Source organism: Rhopilema esculentum, chromosome 7 (assembly GCF_057945365.1).
Source record: "Rhopilema esculentum isolate cy_ngs chromosome 7, ASM5794536v1, whole genome shotgun sequence".
NCBI lineage: Eukaryota > Metazoa > Cnidaria > Scyphozoa > Rhizostomeae > Rhizostomatidae > Rhopilema > Rhopilema esculentum.
The window spans coordinates 7,407,131-7,429,584 of NC_142821.1; the positions used below are offsets into that span (position 1 = coordinate 7,407,131).

General features: G+C 36.3%; 1 protein-coding gene across 2 annotated transcripts; it reads left to right on the forward strand.

Moving 5' to 3' along the window:
• Nucleotides 1–951: 951 nt before the first annotated feature.
• LOC135683364 (signal peptide peptidase-like 3) lies at nucleotides 952–20,972 on the forward strand. 2 transcript variants are annotated; one of them, XM_065198596.2, is made up of 14 exons: nucleotides 952–1,100; nucleotides 4,227–4,368; nucleotides 8,424–8,501; nucleotides 9,131–9,207; nucleotides 10,298–10,414; nucleotides 11,085–11,166; nucleotides 12,056–12,168; nucleotides 13,922–14,028; nucleotides 14,777–14,848; nucleotides 16,195–16,289; nucleotides 16,816–16,861; nucleotides 17,256–17,382; nucleotides 18,195–18,304; nucleotides 20,178–20,972. In XM_065198596.2, the coding sequence occupies exons 2-14, from the start codon at nucleotides 4,277–4,279 to the stop codon at nucleotides 20,244–20,246; spliced, it is 1,185 nt and encodes a 394-aa protein (XP_065054668.2). In that variant the 5' UTR covers nucleotides 952–1,100; nucleotides 4,227–4,276; the 3' UTR covers nucleotides 20,247–20,972. The 2 variants fall into 2 exon arrangements, with proteins under 2 accessions (XP_065054668.2, XP_065054669.2); XM_065198597.2 differs by lacking the exon at nucleotides 952–1,100 and adding an exon at nucleotides 1,107–1,340.
• The last annotated feature ends 1,482 nt before the right edge of the window (nucleotides 20,973–22,454 follow it).

Genomic DNA, 22,454 nt, shown 5'->3' on the forward strand with positions numbered 1-22,454 from the left:
CTGGCAGGTGGCAAAATCTTTAATTTGATTTGAAATGAAGAGAGAAAAGTTTGAGTTTTCATCAATTTGAGGCAACTTTTCTAAGAAAGTGAAAACTATAAGAAACAGGTAATATCTGGACTGAGGCATCGAGTACTTTGTCAGCTAATGGTGCCTGGATACCCCTTTGGTCACAATAGTGAGCGAAGGCCATGCAAATACATTTGGTGAGGAAACTTAGAGGCACCACGCACTGTCTAAAAGCGAGTGGGCTGAAAAGGGCATGACAGAACATTTTTAAGGGCCACGCCCTTTAGAACGCCGGAATATATATCACGAAATAAGACACCAAAAGATTAACAAAAAGGGTTCCCGGACAAGAAAAACTGCCATTGCGAGGATCCGTTGGATTAGAACTTCCACTTTATAATTGTTTTTTACCTTTTATTGCAAAAAAGTGGGGGAGGGGGGATTTATCCCCTGCTAGCCCAATGACTGCGCGGTGCCTCGTAACTTACGTTCCTACAACGGTAATTAAAGCATGGACTAACTAACAACTAATTAGCTAAAACTTGTAACCAATTAAAATAAGTGCATGCTTTTATGCTTTGCTACCAATGGTAATCAAATTTATTTGATGTTAATATGAGTTTTCACAAAATACCGTACATACCCAATATATCATATACCCACGAAAAAACGGAATTGTTCATCAATTTTTACTTATATTTCAATAGTCGCTTATTGTATGGTTAGGAAGGGAAAATGTTGTTGAACCTGTGTTGAATCTCAAACTTAATGCCTACCGGTTTCAATTTAAACAATTTTTTTATTGTGGATGCCTTTTCCAAAAGCTCCACTCTGAGCACCGAAATATTCCACACAAAAATTTGACAAAATGGACAGATGCCAAGATACTGATCGCGTGTTACCCATTCGGTGCACTGCAATGAGGCACTGCGGTACCTCCATCTGTTACCTCAACGGTGGCGCATATCAACAATGCTCAACACACCTTGCAGCACCATTATGCTTGATGGTGCTCCAGAACAACACAAGGTGCTTTGTAATGCTGCTGAATAACAAACAATAAGAGAATGTGTCTACCACGAGAATAACAAGTACGTTTATCGATTATTAGCATCTAATCGTTTAAATGCTGCCGCTTGGCTTTAGAATTTCATATTCAAAACAATTTCAGGCCTATTAAATCTTGTGCTGACTGATACAACGGCGTTACCACGACCGAAGCTTCTTCTGAATCTGTTTCTGTTGTTTTCGTGTCAAAGAGGACAACGAATTTAATCCTGACACAAACTGTCTGCTGACAAGAAAGCTTTGTCTAAAAGCAGCGACGACTTGTAAGTATTATTATACAACTAGAGAGGTTTTGCCAATGCTTTTCTTGATAAATGCTCGTGTTGAAAGTTTCTGGATTGTCAGGCCTAAACATGACTTGTATTGAAATTTTTTACCACTTACAACATAAAACTGTAATCTTACATAAATTTGCTCGCAATAATTTGCTGATAATGGGCTACTACTTAGCATATAGCTAAATACATGTAGTGTTTACATAAAATGGTTGTATCGGTTAAATAACTTCAGATTTATAGCTAAACAAGTGAATATACGAGTGGGACACACGCCAGCCAGATTCGATCCTACAGAAAAAGAAACATGTTTTCATAGCAAAACCTCATCGGAACAGCTATACTGAAAATAGAAAATGCCAATTTACGTTCAACGGATCTCTAACTTCCCGTGCATTTAAAAATAAAGGCAAAATTTCTTGTCAATCTCGTTTGAATTTTTTTCTCTTTTGCCAACTTTTTTGTTTAACTATGGTTTTCGACAAGGCTTGAATTCCATCCAAACTTGTCAACACAAAGGGACTGGTACTGAATCAAAGAAGCAGTAAAGAGCCCTATGCGTTTAATGAATCAATTTTTAAAAAGTTTTCGGGGAAAGTGTTGCCTTTCCTTTCAGCTTTTCTTATTGATCAAATTTCTTACTGTTTTGATCTTTGTATCAATTTGCTCACTTGTCATAAAATCTTGATTTGCACCATTAGCTGGAAGTTATGTGAGGTTAAAACCAGGAATCTAGTGGCGAGTTGGGCTCGGGGTGCTGCTTGTTTTGTTTGAATTGTCCAAAAACTTGAGAGCTGAGTAATATTTGGGTGTTTTACTTGATTTTCTAGCTGTGCTTAAAAATTTATCTGTTTTAAAAAAGTTGTAAGCCTCTAGATGTGTTGCTTATTTGAAAGCATGCTTTGCCCCTGATGGGATATGAAAATATTCAATGGCATAGCAAAAATGCAGATTTCTCTGAAACTTTCCCGGGAAACCCAAAAAAAATTAAATTCTAGCCCAGAACACAGAATTTTTCTCACATTCCCTGCAGAGATGTTAGTTAGAAAGTTTATTGTTTAATGATAATGCTGTTTGCTGTATCATTCTAAGTTGCTACTTGAGTCAGTGTGACCAGATCTAGCCTCATATTGTGCTTTTAGCATAATATTGGTCAAAAATCGTCATTTCGCTTAAAATCTAGCATAATTTGGAATCTAACATAACTCTGGCATAATTTTCATATTTTTTAAAAAAATAATTGTTTCCATTGCTCTGTTATCCATCATTACCAAATGCAAACACTTTACACCAGCATCCATGGTTATCATTTGGGAGTAAATTGTGACTTTCCACTTTCATGGTTTTGCCAGTTTTTTGGAATGGTTGGCAGCCAAATGTTTTACGGTTGGCGGCCAAATTCAGCCAGCTAAACAAAATATACAAAAAAGCTACATTTCTACTAATTGTGAGAAGTGATAGTGTAATAAGATTTTGCTTTGTAGGCTTCACTTGACTTTATCTTGAATTTTCTGTTAACTGTTACTTTGTTTCATATTTTCGTCATTTGCATTATTGAAATTATTTTAAATGTGGCCGATTCAGCCAACTATTGCTTCTTTGGCCAAACCAATTTATGACAAAAGGGGTTTTGAAAAACGGCCAAAACGGATAATTTTTGTGTACAAAGGCTGAGTACACTGTGTTTTAAATGAGTGGTCAGAAAGGCCAAATGGCAACTCTGACAGCCAGAGTCTCCAACCTCAGAGTCTGGCCACTTATGCTTTTCTGAGCATGCACTAGCCTCTTTTCAAACGGGACTGCCTTGCTTTGAAATTTAGCATATGTTTGCAAACCTAGCATGATTTTATGACAAATTTTGGCATAATTATGAAATTGAGATCTGCTCATACTACTCTGAGTTTCATGCTTAATGTGATCATCAGGCAACTGTGTATACGCATTTAGCGTGAATGCCCAGAGACACAACTTAGAACTGTCCTTTTCATTACACCAAATAGCAAATTACAGCTCTGTCTAACCATTACAGACCAAAATGCTGTAATTTTCATTATATGTTAAAATAGATGTAAAAATATTTAGATCTCTCAATTTTTGGATAGGGAAGAATTTTGTGCTTCTGTCAGCTTTAAATCATTTTCCCTACCACAAAGAAATTTCAAGAACTTTTCTTTCAAGAACATTATTGACACTGAGTCATGGTAAACAGGCATACTTTGCATGAAGTTGTTTACTTTCAGTTGATCAAAGATCATGACTAAGCAAATTTGGGTATACCTTCTACTTTTATCATAACTCATCACATTTAAGAAGCTGAGATTTGGCAATATCTGGACAATGTCGCCATTGAATAGGTGTCCTAAAGCTGAACCAGCTTGGAAGAAAATTCATCAAGTTAATTTTTTTCTGCACATTTATTTATAGCAATGGAAAGTGTCCCTGATCTTTAAAAGTCAACATAAAATGTTAAAAGTTTAGACAAAAAGTGCAGACAAAAAGTTAAGCAGTTATTTATTGTAATCTGATTTCAGCACAATAAACATCATTTGGTTAAGTACAATACAAAATGTCATTAACTAAATCTGTCAAAACGAAGAGAGCTGTCAATTCTTACATTTAGACCTTTATCCATTGAATCAGTAAAAATCATTAGCAAACTTTAATGAGATACAAGCTTTTGTACTCATGAAGAGTGGAGAAGAATTGAATCACAATTTTTGATTATTTGATCCTCTGCTAAAATGATATTTTTGTTATGGGAATTGTGTAGGCTTGGACTTGGTATCAAAAAGTCTCCTTGTTAAATTTCTGGGACTTTATCTCTGGTAAGAGCCTCAACTGAAACCTTACAATTTTATCTGATTTCTCTTATAGACTGTTTTGCTGTTTCATTCCATTTTCAAGTTTCAAAGAAACTTGAGACAATGGGTGCTCCTGATTTATTTGCCTCCAAGATCAATGGTTTGGATGCTAGAAATTTAGCCCATCAAGATGCTAATGCAGAAAATATTAACTGGTAGGCATTGGATAACAACAAATATTTTTTTCAGTTTTTTTTCACAAGTCGCTTTTTTATTTCTGTCAGCTTGTAATTGTTTGCTTTTTCAAATAATCTTTCCTCTTTAATATCTTTTCAACCCAATGAATGATTGCTCATTAAATATTGATTGTCTTAATGGAAAGCCTTAATACTGCATAGCAGGTCATTTTGAAGATTTAAAAATTGATAAACTTTAAAATATTTGTTTTGACTTTGTCTGTTTCTCTGCCTTTCTTATTTCACAAAAAAATTCCAAGTGAAATGGTAAAACTTCTTCTTGATTTTGGAAGATAACATGAAAGGGATAAACAATATACCACCCTATCTGCCACAACAGTGAACCTTGTTCCTTTGTGCTTGGAGCTTTCTAACATCCATTCATGTCCTATTATATTGATACTTACATATGAAAAAATACTTATGATAGTTGATAGCGTCTGAATAGAGCCTTCGAATCATAAATTTGTGTGAGCTCCAAAGTTGCTCTGCAGGTTTATGTAATAGCTTTTATTGTTAGGTACAAAGAACATGAATTTTCATCAATCTGTTAAATAACTTTGCATGCTTTTATAAAGGTACACCATAGAGGTCAAGAGAATACAATGGTCTTTTGTTCTAAAACAATGGGAAAATGTGACATCATCATATCAAAACAATAGACTTGCTCCCCCCCCCCCCCGAATATTGTAGCGGGATCTTTATCGAAGAAGTGAGACGAAGAGAAACGAACTTCGTTTATGTTTTCTGCTTCATCATCGAAATCAAAAGTCCTATAACTATCTACGTGCAGAAATATATATCCTTAAGTAAAGTGCGTCATAAGTAACATGATAACGAGGTTAATACTGAAAAGGAGAATATTCCTACTACAGTCTACTCCTCCTTATCGAAAAAAAATGAAAGCGAAAGATTACATTTTTTTTAACGATTACAAAAAATTTCCGGATTTAAATATAGTATATAAGTGCGTAAATATATGCGACCTGGTTTGTGGAGGTATGGGCACAAAATCTTCGAATCTTTACATAAGCTGGACGTGCGCATAAGCAACTCGGGGTATTCTAGAATCGGGTCTTTTATGTATGACGTCAAAAGAGAATCCAGTTTAGAAACGTCTGGAGAATTTTTCTGTAGGGCAGTAGAGTCTTTGTGCATGGTCACAGAAGAATGGGGTTTATTGTGAGAGAAATTAGTGTGTGCTTGACGCATGGCAGTGTTGCATACAAATGAATACAAATTGTCAACAATGATTTGAATGGCATGACTGATGGCATGGGTAAATGACAATGTATCGTCATGTGTACCTAGTTGATTAATCGAGTCAGCGTCGCTATGAACATAAACGTTAGCCGTAGAAACGTGCATAGGCGCAGATATGACGTCATTGGCCAATTTATGCGGAGTGTGAGGGGCACTATCTGTGACCAAACTCAGAGGAATGGGACGGCTAATTGGAACTCTTAGGGTTTGCAAGCTTGGGGAAAATTGCTGACTTGCTAGGCATTGGGATCCCGAGGAAAAGAGAGAACACATAAATGAAATAGCTAAGATTAAGCTGACTGTCAAAAAATGTAACCCCTTACGGAGCAAAACCTGTTGGGTACCCCCGGAAGATTTAGGTAGTGATGTTGCTAAGCATGTGATATTTGCGCTGGAAGCAGGGGGTATACTACCTTGACATTGCATACTAGGAAATACCAATAACGGATTGGAATCGTAACATGAAATTTCGAAATTCATGGCAGAATCAGCAAAGTACACCTTGAGATCTTTGCTGTAAATTCGAGCATCTGTCTTGCGTAAATGATTCTGCCCAAACAAAATAGGCCATGTCAAATTAGGAACAACAAGCATTGTAAATATAACTGATCGACCATTTTCCCATACAATAGGGACTTCCATGATACCTACAGCATGTAGATTGGAGGTAGGCCCAGCTACCGAAACGGGGACGTGCTGCTCAAGCTTAGTGAATTTGAGATTGGGATGCTGACGGGCTACGTGCGCAGCATGTTTTTGACTTACTAGGGACACCGAGCAGCAACTATCTAAAGGCAACGGGAGGGAAACCCCTGCAGAAGTAACCTTAGTCCACAAGATGTTTTTATCCGCAAGACGAATGGCCGAAAATGTAAGATTACTTGTAAGGGCGGTTACGGCAGGCATAACATAAAGTGGATCTTGCGGCGTAGCCTCGGGGAGGTGGGTGGACTTTGAAAAGGGGAGACGTTTTTCTACCTCCTGTGCAATACTAGCAGAGAGATCCTGTTTTAAAGATACAATAGAATCATTAAATACTTTCTTTACTGTATCAACGATAAAGGCATCATGATCTGTGTTAATATGTGCATAATTGCTATGAATTCGAGGTGATACAGAATATCGAGACTCAGGAGGAGAAGTACGAGTATCATGTGAATTACGTTTAAAGGTGCCTCGTGGCTGTACGTGATTCTGGCCACGAGAAAGCTTGTTACGTGTGGAATCGTGAAAATTATGCAAGAATTTCTTACAATTAGACTTAGAACATTGCACGCATTTATGAATAAAGCCAAACTTACATCGGTTATTAGGTAATTCACAATGAGCTTTATGAAATTTATTAAAGTACCAGCAAATTTTTGTACCTGATTGTCCAGAATTTAAGTTTTGCTGGACTGGAGAAGGTGATTGCGTAGTTGTGATAAGGAGAGATTCCGGCTTCCATAGAGTGGGCGTGTCTCGAGGCGAAAGGACGTGCTGAACTGACTCATATCGTTTTGCAGCTTCGATGGCAGCAGTCAGATTGGAAAAAGGAGAATCACGACTGAGAAGTTCCTTGGATAAAATAGGAGAAAGTTTCATAATGAAGGCATGAATGAGTTCCATGTCACCAGTTTGTGGGCTGGAAGATTGATGGATACCAGGAATGAGCCGTTCGAGGGAGTGCTGGGTTTCCAGAAAACGGTGTGCGAAATCGGAAACAGACTCGCCAGGATTCTGGTGCATGGCGTAGTACGTGGCAAGAAGTTCTCGGATACGTTGTTCTTTGGGTACACCACGGTGGGCTGTAAGAGTGGCCAAACATTGATCGTAAAGAGTCATGAATTCGTCTGAAGTCCGCGTAGAAGAGAATTGAATAGCTTTCTCGGACTCGAATTTGCAGACGATGTCGAAGGCTCTGGCGTCTTTTTGACATTGTTGCTTTAAATAAGTCAACCAAAATTTTGGAGAAACACCAGAGGAGGAAAGAATGTATGTGAGCTGCTCTATGAAACGATCTAGAGGTTCCCTGCCTGTAAACTCCGGTAGAATTAATTGCGGGAGACGTAGTGTCGAGCTGCTTGAATTTTGTGGACGAACGGAGAGAGACAGGTCAGCAACAGCTTGCGAGAGGCTTTGTAACTGTCGTTGCGTTTCGGCAGTGATTTCTTTTGTGGTATGTTGTTGGGATTTCACCACTTCGGCAAGACCACCAACAAGACCAACAACTTCTTCGATAGTGGACATGACTGACGGTTATTAACCATAAATGGAGAACCGGGTCCAACACCAATTTTTGTAGCGGGATCTTTATCGAAGAAGTGAGACGAAGAGAAACGAACTTCGTTTATGTTTTCTGCTTCATCATCGAAATCAAAAGTCCTATAACTATCTACGTGCAGAAATATATATCCTTAAGTAAAGTGCGTCATAAGTAACATGATAACGAGGTTAATACTGAAAAGGAGAATATTCCTACTACAATATTAGACCAACTGTCTGCCCCTGCTTCAAGGCCTTAGTGATATTCTTACCATCTGAAACACTAAAATATCAATACAACTATCTAACCCACAAACGCTGGACCACATCAGTTTAAAAATTAAAATCTAAAAAATTGCTTGTATGTTACATTCTTAAACTTGCATAAAAATAAACTTTTAGGCACATTGTTTGTAAGGTATAAACATCTTTTAACAAACTGTTTGTGTTTGCATCATATTGTTTTGAATTTTGAATGCATCATATATTTTTTATATAAATTAGGAAGAATGTTTCATGTTTTGCAGGGCTATGTCTCTTCTTGACACCTCAAGATTGGCCACATTAGCTGTATCTCTTTTCCTCATTATTTATGGAAGTTTTAGGTAGGTTTATTATTGGTGTATTTTGTCCTTATTACGGAGACAAAATTTAGTGTATGTCCACAACTTGTTGTGATAGAGGTTTTAATGAACACATTAATGTTCCCAAGACAGATGTTGCACAAAATGCTAGCTTGAGAATTTTATGGCAGCCCTGACACTATTGTGAGCTGATCTAAAAAAGTGAAGCAAAGTTCCATGAAAACAACAAATCTTTGACACTGATATTCTGAATTGAAATGAAAGCATAGTTGTTTTGTTATCGAGATTCTCGCTGTATTTATTTAAACTTTATTAGGAGCTTGAGTGAAACAAGATAGGTAAGAATGTGAATGGCACATACACAAATTTTTTGTGCATGTGATCTACCACACAGGCAGTAATTTCTTTATGATGAAGACGGTCAAGATATTTCAGAACAAAATCAATTTGGTTATAAGTCATCATTTTGTTTGCTTATCTTATTGCAGATTTTTATAGAAACTGTTATTATGTGTATATAATGTGATATTTTATGGATGTAATGACGTACAATGTCTACAGTTAAAGAATTTCCATATCACAAGCTCTTGTTTATCTTTGCTTTCTTTGATCTTTGTATTTCTTTAATTTCTTGGTAATCTAATTCATAGAGCTACAAGAACTGACAAGAATAAAGAAGATATCGAGGAAGAAGATGGTTCTTCCTCTAGTTTTCTCTGGGAACAAGGTAACATATTGAATATCAATGATGTTTTCTATGATTCAGGTTTTATATAATGCTAGAGTGTATGTGCAACACCGATGCCTTTAAGCTATCTTTTACCATATCTGATAGATACTGTAAATCCTCGAATTGCCCCCTCACCCGAAAAAGACCCGCCCCCCGAATAAGCCCCCACCCTAGAACTACAAATCGTCAATAGGCCCCCCTCGAATAAATCCCCATTGCTACCGTAAATCTCGAATCGGACCCCACAATTTGTTGACTCTTGCCATTTGAGGTTGCCTATGGCGTTTTCTTGAATCACCACAACAAATTCTTACTTTTGGTAGTAATTAATTAAATGCTCATAAGTAAATTCCTGCTAAGATAAACGAGGTCTTTTGATAATGTCTTCTTAATGTCTACAATAATTTTATTAAGCCCTCCCCTCGTATATGCCCCCTTTAAATAAGGACCATCCAAAAATATCAAAAATAAATAAGCCCCAGGGGGCTAATTCGAGGATTTACGGTAAGCACTTAAAAAACCTCTTAGTTTTATGTGTATGTTTAATGTTGACGTTTTGACAGACAAGCGGCACTGATTAGGCAACCACAACAGGCATATGCTTGCATTTCTGATGGACCTATTTCAATCCACAACCGGGTATATTTCCTGGCATAGAGTTTTTGATCTATGTTCTGACGTTTTATACTCTGAGAAAAGCTTTAGTAACGGGTTTCACAATGTTTGCCTTTTTTCATAGATAAGCTTGTATTATGTTCAATATGCATTCAATTCATACCTTGGCCATACCATTTAAATTGAAGTGGTTGGGGTAGGAAGTTTCTTTGCCAGTCTAAGCAGACCGCCCCCAATACCTTAGTGAACAATGGTCTTTTGTTCTAAAACAATTAGAATTGTGACGTCATCTTATTAAGACAATAGGCTTGTCCACCCCCCCCCCCAAATATTTGACCAAGTGTCCGCCCCTGGTCATACTGAACATCTTTTGCATTCTGCTCTGTCTCTCTCATCTTTTGCATTCTGCTCATTCATACTGAACATCTCTTTCAACATTTGTTTACTTTTTCATTGACTGGATTCTTTTCAGGTCACACAATCGAGTCAGCACAGGCCTTGCTCCTGCCGTTTGGTGCATCCATGAGCTTATTAATCATGTTCTTCTTTTTCGATTCTCTCCAGTTGTTATTCACATTAATGACTGCAGGTAAGATATTCTCTCGTAGCCTTATTTGCTTTTTTCTTTTTTGAATCTGTTACAGTGATAATTTGTTGTCAACCCTAACTGATTTATTATCAACACTTCCAACAGAAGTGGTCAATCAAAGAATAGATATTTTTAAAGTAATTTCGTGAGCTAAATTAATGCTACTTTATAAGAAAAATGAGCGTCAACATTCAATTTTTTTTCATTAGACTCAACCTTAATTTTTCAAGTTTATTAGTAATTTACGTAACTTGATAATATCAGTAGTTCTGCATTTCTGCTTAATCATCGTTAAGACTTTGAATGCCTTTCCAATCATATTACGAGCTTGTTATTTGCCATAACTCATGGTCATGAAAGCCTATCTGTTTTTGGAATATTTAGCTAGTTCCGGACGGGTAGCAGTAGGTGGCAAGAGGATCCCCTATTTTTGATGCTGAGGGGGGGGGGCAAGGAGACAGATCATATGCCTGATATTTTTTGATAGATTGATGGAATTTGCTATCTGGTTTACTGATTTCCCCTCAAACTCTTATTGAAAAGTCAAAGCATCTAGGCCTTCTACAAAAATAACAGCTTTGCCATGTTAGCTTGGCCATCATTTATTCTTGAGCTGCATCCATTGAGAACGGTAACATATAAGACAGCTAAGAATGATTTTTCTTTGTAGTTTTAGCAACAGTGGCCTTCTCATTCCTGTTGCTGCCTTTGTTTCAATATTTGACGTCACCATGTTTTAATCCAAATATCAAGTAAGTATTTAATGTTTCTTTTTAACTGCATATGGTCAAAGGGAGACGGATTTCTGCTCGTTAACTTGTTGTAGTGCAAATGCTAACTCACCCCGTCGAATTTTTTTCCGGTGATGATAGTGGCATACAAAGATTGAATGCTTTGAAACCCTTCAAATATTGAATGAATGAATAAATAGATGAGTTTATGAATAAATGAACGATCGAGTGAATAGATGATTGAATGGATTATTGAATGGATGATGGATGAATGACAATCATCTACAACAGTTAATAAGGCCTCTACATATTCGTTTTTCTCTTTTCCTGTACTTGCTTTCTGCCAAATGATGAAAATTTCAAAGTCATTGGGAAACCAAGGTCATCCTTTAATTTAGACGTTTTTGAATCTGCCTTCATTAAAACAAAAGTCTGTGTGGTGTGGAGATAACAAGTTACTTTTCTATTTCGAACTCTGCAACTATGATAAGGGTGGAAAACTGATGGGTCAGAAGCAAGGGATCAGTCAAACTCGCCATTCTTCCTCGGTCCCTATCTAGATGTTATTGTCAGTTTAGTTTAGGTTTGTTATTATGCAATGTTTTATATTCCAACGACTGTTAGATGTAAAGTTCATTTCAGTAGCACGTGTTCTGTTTCAGCTATTTGGCACCATTTTGTTTCTGCTGTTTGGTACCATTTTGTTTCTGCTATTTGGCACCATTTTGAATTTTTACAGTACCAAAAATCTTTTAATAAATTTTTTCAATATAGTTCATTACCCGTTCTTAGAATCTTTTATTTTATAAGTTGTTAGTACATCTTTGTGATTTTAAGGCTTCGTTTGTCTCATATGCCTAAATTGATTTGTTAATCATTTCCTTGATAATTAAATCTATTTTCTCGTTAGGATATCGTTTGGGATTTGCGGCAGATTCACCTCTGCTGAAGTAATGTCCCTCATAGCCTCCGCTGTTATTGTCCTTATGTGGATACTGACAGGTCATTGGCTTTTAATGGATGGTATGTTCAACGATTATTGTTTATTTCTGCTTTACTCTTTGCAGTCAAAACCTAAAATCCTCGCAAAACGTCATTAGAATACCATTTTGCTTGAGTTTTGTTTTAAAATGTAGAAGCTTCCAGTTGTGAAGAGTGACTTTGTACCCCTTCTCCACGAAAAGAATGCTGGTCGTAGTGTTAAAAACCGTATGCCCAGGGCATTTTTTAAAGATTTTTTAGTGTTGGGGCATTTTGCAAAAGGGCTCACGCTCACCACCAGAAATTTTCTGTGGTTTATAGACCCCGCTTACCCTAAACAATTCTGGCTTGTTGCAAGGGCTGGATGGGTTGTTACGCACAAATATTTTTAGGATAACTATTAGGTTAAGATGTGTTCTTACACTTGCGATGTCTTTTTACACTTGTAGCAGTGGAGCTATTTCACCATAATTGAGAAAATATTCTGTTTCTTTTTGCCTGTACATTTGCATCATGTTTACACTTTTGAAAAGGCCTCACAGTGGCCTAGACATTTGGAATAAAAGTAGCACTTAGCTCGTCAGTGGTAGGGGAAGTCGTAGGGCAATTCCCTCTTCACTGAGTATGTTAGATAACGCCCTGCGTATGGCTCTCGACTTCAGAAACCAGAACATAGTATAAGACAAATAAGTCTGCAAAATGTTTTTAATAGTTTGCTATTAATGCTTTAGGGGAGCTGTTGATAATCTGCAATCATAAAGATTAATGTTTTAAGACTTTGACAAGGATTGTAGCCTGAATCACCAAAAAATATACGTAGTTCATTTCAAACGCAATTTATTCCCCGAAATGAAATTCGACCAGTTGAAATAAAATTCGATGGTTTTCATGCATCGTAAATGATTGCACACAGACGCGGTGCTGTAGCTAAAGACTTCTGTTAAGACCTTCTTTCACCGACTTGTTTAAATGTAGTGCGCTAAAATTGCGGCCTCACTTTTTAACGGAAGCTTCAAAGATACTTTTTTCAGTGAATAAATTATTACCATAGACAGGGCTACAAATAAAATCCCTATTCCATATTGTATCTCGTTGCATTTCATCTTAATCAGTTATGACAAAATTTGTTAAGTTGGATATAACAAAGGTTGGATACATTTTTTATTGTTCATTGCAATTTACTCGCTGTAATGTGACGAATAAAGATCTCCTGATAGAACTCAAATTTTTGTTGATGCAATAGTTATGAATTTTGCACATCCTATTGCTCTCTAATACTTTAATACTAATAATGTTGTCTCCTTTCAAAGGGGGACCTTTGGTATTCGGTATACTCGTACATTTTCGAATGTTTGTCTTTAAGAATACATATTGATGTCCGGTTGATTCATGTAGTATAAGTGGGTTTTTAATATAGGACGACTTCAGGATTTATAGAGAGTAATTCGAAACACAGATTTGCTGTCTAGATTGACCTTGCATTATGCTCCCAGATTCCCAGGCTCCCAGTCTCAATTCTGTTTTATACGTACATCATCAGTGACAAAACGGTAACCCCAGTTTATCAGTTCGTACAATCTAGAGTGCTGATCGATGTCAGTCTTGGCACAGCAGTACTATTTTGAGGTGTACGTTTTAAGTTACAATTAAAACATTTCAGGTTGATCTCAGGGCTTCATTCTACCCTTATGATCACTATCTCAAGAGTTACAACATGGGGGATTATTTTGGAAATCATTTCTTGTGATGGAAGCTTAACCTATTATTTTTTAATAACTCTGCGTTTGCTTTTTAGCCCTTGCTATGGCTCTTTGCATCGCGATGATAGCGTTCGTTAGGCTGCCTAGTCTCAAAGTCTCAGTTCTGTTATTGTTTGGTCTCCTTGTTTATGACGTCTTTTGGGTAAGTTGACTTTCAGTTCAATTATTCATTATCATTTGTCCCAACGATGTCTAGTAGGTTGCAGGAGATTCTTCTGCCTTGCCAAACTCTGTCGAAATCTTATTAAATTAAAAATAACCAGCTAGTAACCTGTGGGTAGGCGCCTGTGCCAGGGAAGATGTTTGTAGGCAGCATTCATCGCAAGATAGCCAGATGATGTATATTCCACGCTTCAGTCTCCGTTATTCAGTTTATCTTATCGAGATAGCAATTGTTGGCAAACAGCTTCATATCATCTAGCCTGCGTGCAGACTTGTTGACAAAATTGAAAATAGGAGAAAAAGTAGAGTCTGCGAAGCCGAGCCGATTTTCTTGTTCACAGGTTCCTCAAAATCAAGGAACCGAATTTGATTGATTGGGGGGGGGTTTCAATTGCTTTTTCAGTTTTCAAAGTGGCGCCTTCGAGCCGAAGTATAAATGAATGGTATCAGGATAATAGAATAGGTCTGTTTGTTCTTTTGAACAACTAGAATTACAGAAAAACATTGCTCGCTAATAAAGTTGTTGTGCTAGTGCTTAGAATAGAATAACTTTGTTCTATATTTTTATATTTTTGCTTGAGGCAAAACAAATGTTACTTTTGATCAGATGCTTTATTAGCCGTTTAAGCTTTGCGAAGTCATTTCCTCTTGTCTACGTTCAGTTATGTGTCTGTTTATGGATTTGTATCAATATTGTGCGCTGAAGCTTTGCTAATTGTTCTTTCCAGGTCTTTTTCTCAGAGTATATATTCAAAGTCAATGTTATGGTTAAAGTTGCAACACAGCCAGCTTATAACCCGGTAAGGCTCAAGTTTAGTACGTCCAGAGACAATGTCTCGCCATCATCCCTGCTCTAAGATGCTATCCTTTTTCAGTTCTGATATTTACTGGTCTTAATATCAATCCCGTATTGAAGATGTGTGTGTGTCTGTTTTAATTCACTTTGCTTGTGTATAACTGTAGAAGACAAAGCTGCCAACGATATTACTCTTTAAGCTAAGTCATATAAGATAAAATCTCATTATGCTATCTTTTCATACAGATTCTTGTAAATCGGCGTTTTTTAAGATAAATCCTGATGGTTTCTTGTTCAGAATTTGTGAATTACCTCGTTTTAGGCTTTTGTTTATCGTAGATTTGAACGTTACTCATAAGAACTCTATCGATTTTCAATGCCCCTATATTCAAAAGCAAAAATGACTTTCAAAAAGTGAAGGATCCTCTCTATGTGTCAACAGTACAAATTCTAAAATGCTCTGTAGTAATAATATTTTTTCACAAAAACATGTCCATTGTCGTTTATTTGTGTTTACGGGATTCTTTTAAGTACTCAAAGTCATATAGACATTTTTAACCCTAATAGCCTGTACATAGCTTTTAACACAAGCTCCTAAGTATATAACGAGTAGCATGCGTATATAGTGCAATCCCGTGTGCCATTCTCTATCCATTCAAAATCGGAGAACGTGTAAATATGACGCCATCCAAATTGTTTGGATACGTTGGTTGGGATATGTCAGTGCAATTTCCATGCTTGTAATTTGATCTGGTTATCCTATGAAATTTGTAACTCGAATAAACAATTTGAAATTTCACGTTTTGCAAATTTAGTGAATCCAGTGCTAATTTATCTCTGTATCTAGAGGCAAAATATGACAGTTCTAATGTATGACGTCATAAAATTTTTATTTTTGGGCCTGTTTACTTTTGACCACGTAACCTAAAAAGCACCATTAAATACCTCTGAATTTAGAAAATCGGTTGATTATGTTTATAATTGGGTAAGATATTGCCAATAAAAGGTTCAAAATTTCCTAACTGATAACTGTTAATTTGGCTTGGTTCACGAAAGTCATGTACAGTGAGCAAATTACAGATATTTTGATGGTCACTTTTGCACTTTATGTCGTCTTCCCTAACATTATCGTTAACGTGTGATGTGCAGTATCAGGTAACAATATGACGTTGAATATAAAATTAAATTGTGGATGAAAAGAAATTTAATCAAGCGAATTTTATTAACGACGTTTCGAGTACAGTCCGTTATCAAGTTTTGTTTCCTTAGCCACTCTTGTGAGCACGAATATCTCAGTTTATTAGTTACGCTACGTGCTCTTTTAATTGCATATGTTTTTTTCTTTTTTAGGTTAATTCTTTGGCTTATAATGACAATAGTTTACCGGCATCCGCAGCAAAAGGTTTCCCTAAATTATCCCTACCTGGTAAACTTGTTTTTCCAAGGTTAGTTCACTGCTATTTTTCGATTTCCTATCCTTTTCGGTCTGCTCTTGTATTCGTTTTTATTTCGATTATGTCTTTAAATCAAAATACTGCGTTTTAATAACAAAGCTACCTCATTAGTTGATATTGTAACTATTGAACGTACAACGATGTGATTATAAAGTTGTATTGTTAAGTTTCCACTAAGCGCTAAGAATAAGACTCTGAGCTGTATTTTCTCACTTTCTACTGCCTCGTACTTCGTTTCAAGTAAGCATCCGCATCGTAACATCTAAGCAAGGCGAATGACGTCACAATCGTGCTGTAATTCCAAACCAGGAGTTTGGTTCAACTAATGGTTCAACTTCTGAAGTTTTTCTAAAGTCAACTGATCAGAAAAGTAAATTCTATTTTGAACTAAGAACTCCTGAGAGTTTTAAGTCGGTTAGGAAGATTTTCTTGGTATTTGCTACTTGTCTACTCACTTTTCTAATCTAATTATTCTAATCACTCTGGCTTTAATTCCAATAATTTGTTTTTCTTTTAGCTCCTACAGAACAGGACATTTTTCGATGCTTGGTCTCGGTGACATCGTATGTATTTTTAAAATGTTTGTTGCTCTGGCACCCTGATTATTGTTAAGTCCAACTTGGCAAGTTTTCGATATTTTTTGAGATTTCAATATTATTGTTCATGGGGAAAGTTCCTGTCAAATTGATATTTTTTTATCTACGTAACTGCGAATTTCACTATATCTTCCTGATTTATTTGCACCTTTTAAAGAATATCAAGAGGTATAAATATGGCCAACCCCACATCCCTTGCAATGCAATTGTGTCTTGTCCTTTGATGCAGCTCAGTTATTTTACAGGTTCAATTGAACTTCAAGCTTTTTTTAGAATGATTTATGCATGTAATTTCTATTTCGTGTTCTTCTTCTGATAACGTTTATAAAAATTCTGATGTCTTTTTTGCATGAAATTTCAGGTGATGCCTGGCTTGCTTTTGTGTTTTGTTCTTCGCTTCGATAATCACAAGAAACGCATGAATTTGAACGAGGGTGAAACTTCAAAGATAACATATTTCCACTGCTCCCTTATCGGATATTTTGTTGGTGAGTTCGGATTTTGTTTGTTTTGTAAATGTTCATAGTTGTAGCATCAACCATTTAGTTTTGCTCTTCAACAAAAATTTCGCAAGTCACTTTATTTATAGTGAAACACGTTTCCTGATCGTGGAAAAATATCAATCTTTTTACTCCTAATTGAATACCATAAAATACTACACTACAAAGACAAAGTTTTCTTTGCACAGATCACTCAGTTTGCTAAATTCTAATATACTTCCTATCCCATCTGGAAAAGTTTTCTAATATTTACCTAAATATTTACTATGGCTTTGAAAAAAGCAAACATTTAGTAAACTAAAGCTTTTCGTCTGACACTCTTCAGAGTTCAAAACGTCAGAACATAGACCGAAAACTTTACGCTAGGAAATATATATACCCAGTTGTGGATCGAAATAGGCCAATCAGAAACACGAGCACATGACTGTTGAGGTTGACCAATCGATTTTCGTCGTTTTGCTCTGTTCCTACTAACAACTATCAAAAAATACTTGGCTTTAACTCGTAATTGACACTTTGAGAGTTATGCGATTTTTTCAGGTCGCTTTTTATCTGGTTTAGCGTTTTAATTAACTTTGTGCCTGTCTGCCCGAAATTTCACTATTTTAGTTTGCCTGTTTGCTATGTGTGAAGATGTCTCTTCCCTTGTAATTGGACGATCCACTGTTAAGGCTCTTTTTCATTATATCTATCAAACGAAGTGCCACGAATAGACAGATGCAATCGATCTTTTTCAAATATTTCAGTTGACACCGCTTTTCATCACAGCCACTTTCAATAGCCATGAATTACTTTTGTAGGCTTGTTAACCGCAACCACAATCTCGGAATTATCCAAAAGCGCTCAACCCGCCCTCCTCTACCTCGTTCCTTTTACAATTCTTCCGCTGATAACACGGGCCTATGTCAAGGTAATTATGTTTTATGTGTATATATTTCATTAATGATTCATGATCTGACTGTGAAGACAGATAGAGTATTTTAATATCACGTTTTATATCATAGACTACCCCTTGGAGAGGCTTTCTTAAAGCCCTCCTATTTCTATAATCCTTGAACTATGCATTTCCTTGCACAGTCTCTGGCGTTTTTAGTAGCAAAAATCCCTGCCAAGAAAAGTTGGAACACCGCTATATACACATTCGTTGACAAAGTTAACAAACTGAGGATTTAATTATATCAACGCTGTTGCTGTATACTTCCCCTCCACCCCTTAATGTTGATCTACATTCGAAGTGTTTATACTCAAATCATAGTTAAGTTGGAACTAACATTCATATAATTTTGATATCAATAAACACTGTAACGGCTAACCAATCAGATTCATCCCCTCATTTGCAGCAAGAGTAACAGCTGTCTCGTTGACATGTCGTTGCTTTTAGGCCCTTTAAAGATAACAACTGATTGTATAAACTAACTAATTACATATTACTTTTGAATCGACTAAATACTGCGAGGTTAACTTAATGAAGAGCAAATATATTACAAGTTTAATATGAATCGATATCGAATCGATAGTTTAATATAATCGATATATGAAACTGGCACAACATAACAGAAACACATTTACAGACAGGAGTAAAACAACATTGTACTATATAACACTAATCAGATCATATTGTATTGCACGGGGTCCCATCTTTATTTTAATGCTTTCATGACTGGTTCTTATCCTTACCGAATCTAATCTAACCTTCCTGGAAAGATTCAAGCGACTACAATTGCACATAAAACATAAATTGCCATACATGAACCCTACAGAGAATTTAAGCCAATGTTCAGCATATTCACATTACAGGTAATTATGTATCATAATATAGAGAATAGTTTACTTCTCGTTCATTCTCTTGAATGTTTCTTAAACGTTTGCCTGCATCAGAAACGCAGAGGATTACACACAGTTAATGCTTGAGTGCACCCAAACATTGGTAGTTTTACCAGCATATAACGACATCAACAGAGAGCAACGACAAAAGATCTTAGTAAGATAAGAATCCATCAAGATAATATACTACGTGCAGAGCAAAATGTAGCAACGATTGGCAATCCACGTTCTTGGAGCCATGGAAATAAGGACGCTGTTAGCGACTACAGAAGAACCTTTGCCCTATATTATTTCGGAAAAATGATATTCTACGCCAATCTGATAAAAAGCAAGAGGCACATAGACTTTATAGTACAATTCAACATGCTTTTACATACAGTAAAGCATTTTGCATACAACAGCTGTGACAATAAAGATACATTTGTTAAGATGGCCTTTTCGTGTGGCAAAGTTTGTGTTCATTGCGACTGAGCTTGACAGAATTATCCTGGACTTAAGAACTGGAAACATATTAAGGGTCTGTTATACCCTTATCCTGTTTCTCTGTTTTCTTATTCGCTTTTCTACTATCATTTTGTCGCTAGATCTGAAACTGCCTTTTGTTGAAAAGGATGCGAGAATAAAAGCATGTCTTTATGTATGCATACCTTTGGTTGAATTGCAAAAAGACCTTCGGGCAGAATTCATAAATAAAATGCAAATTTTGTCCTTTTACCGAGCATGTTTTAAACTTGCGATCAAGATATTTGTCAATTTGTGTTTGCTTGTGACCTTGGAATTAGCAGTATTTCGGCTATCCTTTTTCGGTAAAACCACAAAATCTTGCGTCATAGCGTCAGGCTATTCTTTCCACAACATAGAAAAATTGTGCAATAAATCTCCTCAGAGTTGTGTATCATTATCACCCATAGTTCATGCTCAATACAGTTCGAGTAATCCGTGCGATTTTAACATTTTAGGGTGACTTAAAGAATATGTGGCAAAACCCATTTAATGAACCAAACAAAGGAAAAGAATTAGAAGTGTGACGTCATTCTGTCGGATCATTACATTCCAGTTCATTTTTCTACAGCCAATGCAGCTGTTCCATCGTAGTTACCTATTCTACAGCATTTTACTGATCTAGTGGACTTTTTGTAAATATTTTTTGTAGTTTTTCTTGAAAAGTGACATTAGTGTATAATGTAAAAGCATCCAACAAAACTATTTATAAATGACCACTATAATCAAGCGACATGGCCATTAAACAATCAATGAAATTTCTTTCCGTTTCACAGTAATGTTTGAATTTGGTTTATTAGGTCGTTGTGTCCCAAACTAGCTTAAACTCTTTCATTTTCAATCATAAAACATTCGTTTTAACATATCCTTGTGTTTACTTGATGTCCGGATATTTAGTGAACGCTTTCCACTGCAACAAAAATTATGCCATATATTTAAACCACATTTTGTGCCACCCTGTGTTGCAACTCTCAAAAATTTATTTGGGAAGTTTTTAGTCGTATTATTTTTTGTTCAAAAGTATCTACATTGCAATAACCGTTGCCATTTCAAACTGTGACACTAGGAATTGCAGCTACTTGTTAAGCATGATAGATTTTCACTGATGAGTGGTATTAAAATAAAACGCATCCTTTAGATTGTCTATTCGCCTGTATATTGATTGATTCTTGCTTTATGTAGGTTGTGTATATTACCAAATTTACATCTCTTTTATTAACATAAAATTCTTCTTTATGAGAGAATAAGTATGACACTTCTATCTTTGTCTCAGTTCAATAAACATTATAACTTTGCGATCCACAGCTGCAGACTAGTTGTATAGACAATATTTGCTTCACCGTTTTGCGAAAAGCATATACAGGGATAAAGGACCTCGAGGTTTTCGGGGGCTGTAGCCTCTAGCCGCATTCATTAAGACGAATGCAATCAACCTTCTGTTTCAAATTGGCGTGGCTCTTGTACGCTTGGATTGCTGCCCCTCAACTTTTCCAATGTACCTTTTATGCTTTCGGCCTGAAGAAAGCGGCTATCTATAGTGACCCCTTACTAACATTTTACGCTATATTTTTCTCAAGTAAAGTTTCCTTCTTTGGCATCATCGTTGTGAAGTGTCAGTCGCCTTTCGGCGCCATGACAGTGACGTCATCAGCATGCTGGTCTAACATTTGCTCCTATCTGTTTTGAAAAGATTGTCGTTACGTTTGTCTGATATTTTAAATATTGTCAGTTATCGGTCATTAAAATAAAAATTTCAATGCATATATGCCTTCTCTGCAAGACCCTAAACAGAAATTTTTGATGGTCAGGTGGAATAAGATGAAAATCAAAGGAATTCTTTGGATTCTCAGCTTACACAGACACAGACAGTAAATATAAAAGCCCCAGGGGCGGCTTCTTGAGGATGTCCGCTACCAGATTGATTTCTTGATTTATGGCGGTGAAAAATTTTGCCCAAACCAATTCAGAAGACCAAAGCTCGCATTTGAATGTGTATCATGATTGTATTTAGTTATTATTCATTGTAAGTTTATTGAATAAACTCCACCTTGTAATTAACGACACTCTTGTGTTTATTTTCGTTTTCGTAGGTATACCTCAACTACTTTTTTAAATGCTATTTTAAAGAACTTAATAATGTTAAAAATATCAAAAAATTTGACCTCCTTGCTAGGTTACGGTCAGGTGAAATGAATTAATTACGTCGCGCTGAAAGGTTAGGCCACATTTAAAGCTTTTAAGCTTGATGCGGAATGGAGGGTAGCCTGTATTCCAGGCCCCAAACTTGAAAGTAGAGGCTAGAGCACAGGTTAGGGGAGTATCACGAGTTGTTTAAGGCGTCACATCCAACAAGCGATGTCCATATAGTATGTGTATGTAAAGATGAAGAGACAAACTGTATTTTATTCATAACATCTCTTCTAGACGACGTTGATTTTACAAATTTTCAAGATTTTTTGAAGCAATTAGTAAATTTTGGCGGCGGTGAGTGGGGGCGAGCTTGGAGGCCAAAAAGGATAATACTCGTTTTGATGACATCCAATAAAGAGAGGAAGGGGGACAGTTTCTCTTTTTGCATGACATTACTTTTTTCTGTCCACATTATTTCTTTCCACATAAGTTGCGTTATTTCATTTGGTAACTTAGGGTAAGAAAGATTAAGCAACCGTAACCTAAGAGAGTGTTACTATTGTTAATTGGGTGTGATCTTGATTAATTGTCTGGACGCCACCACT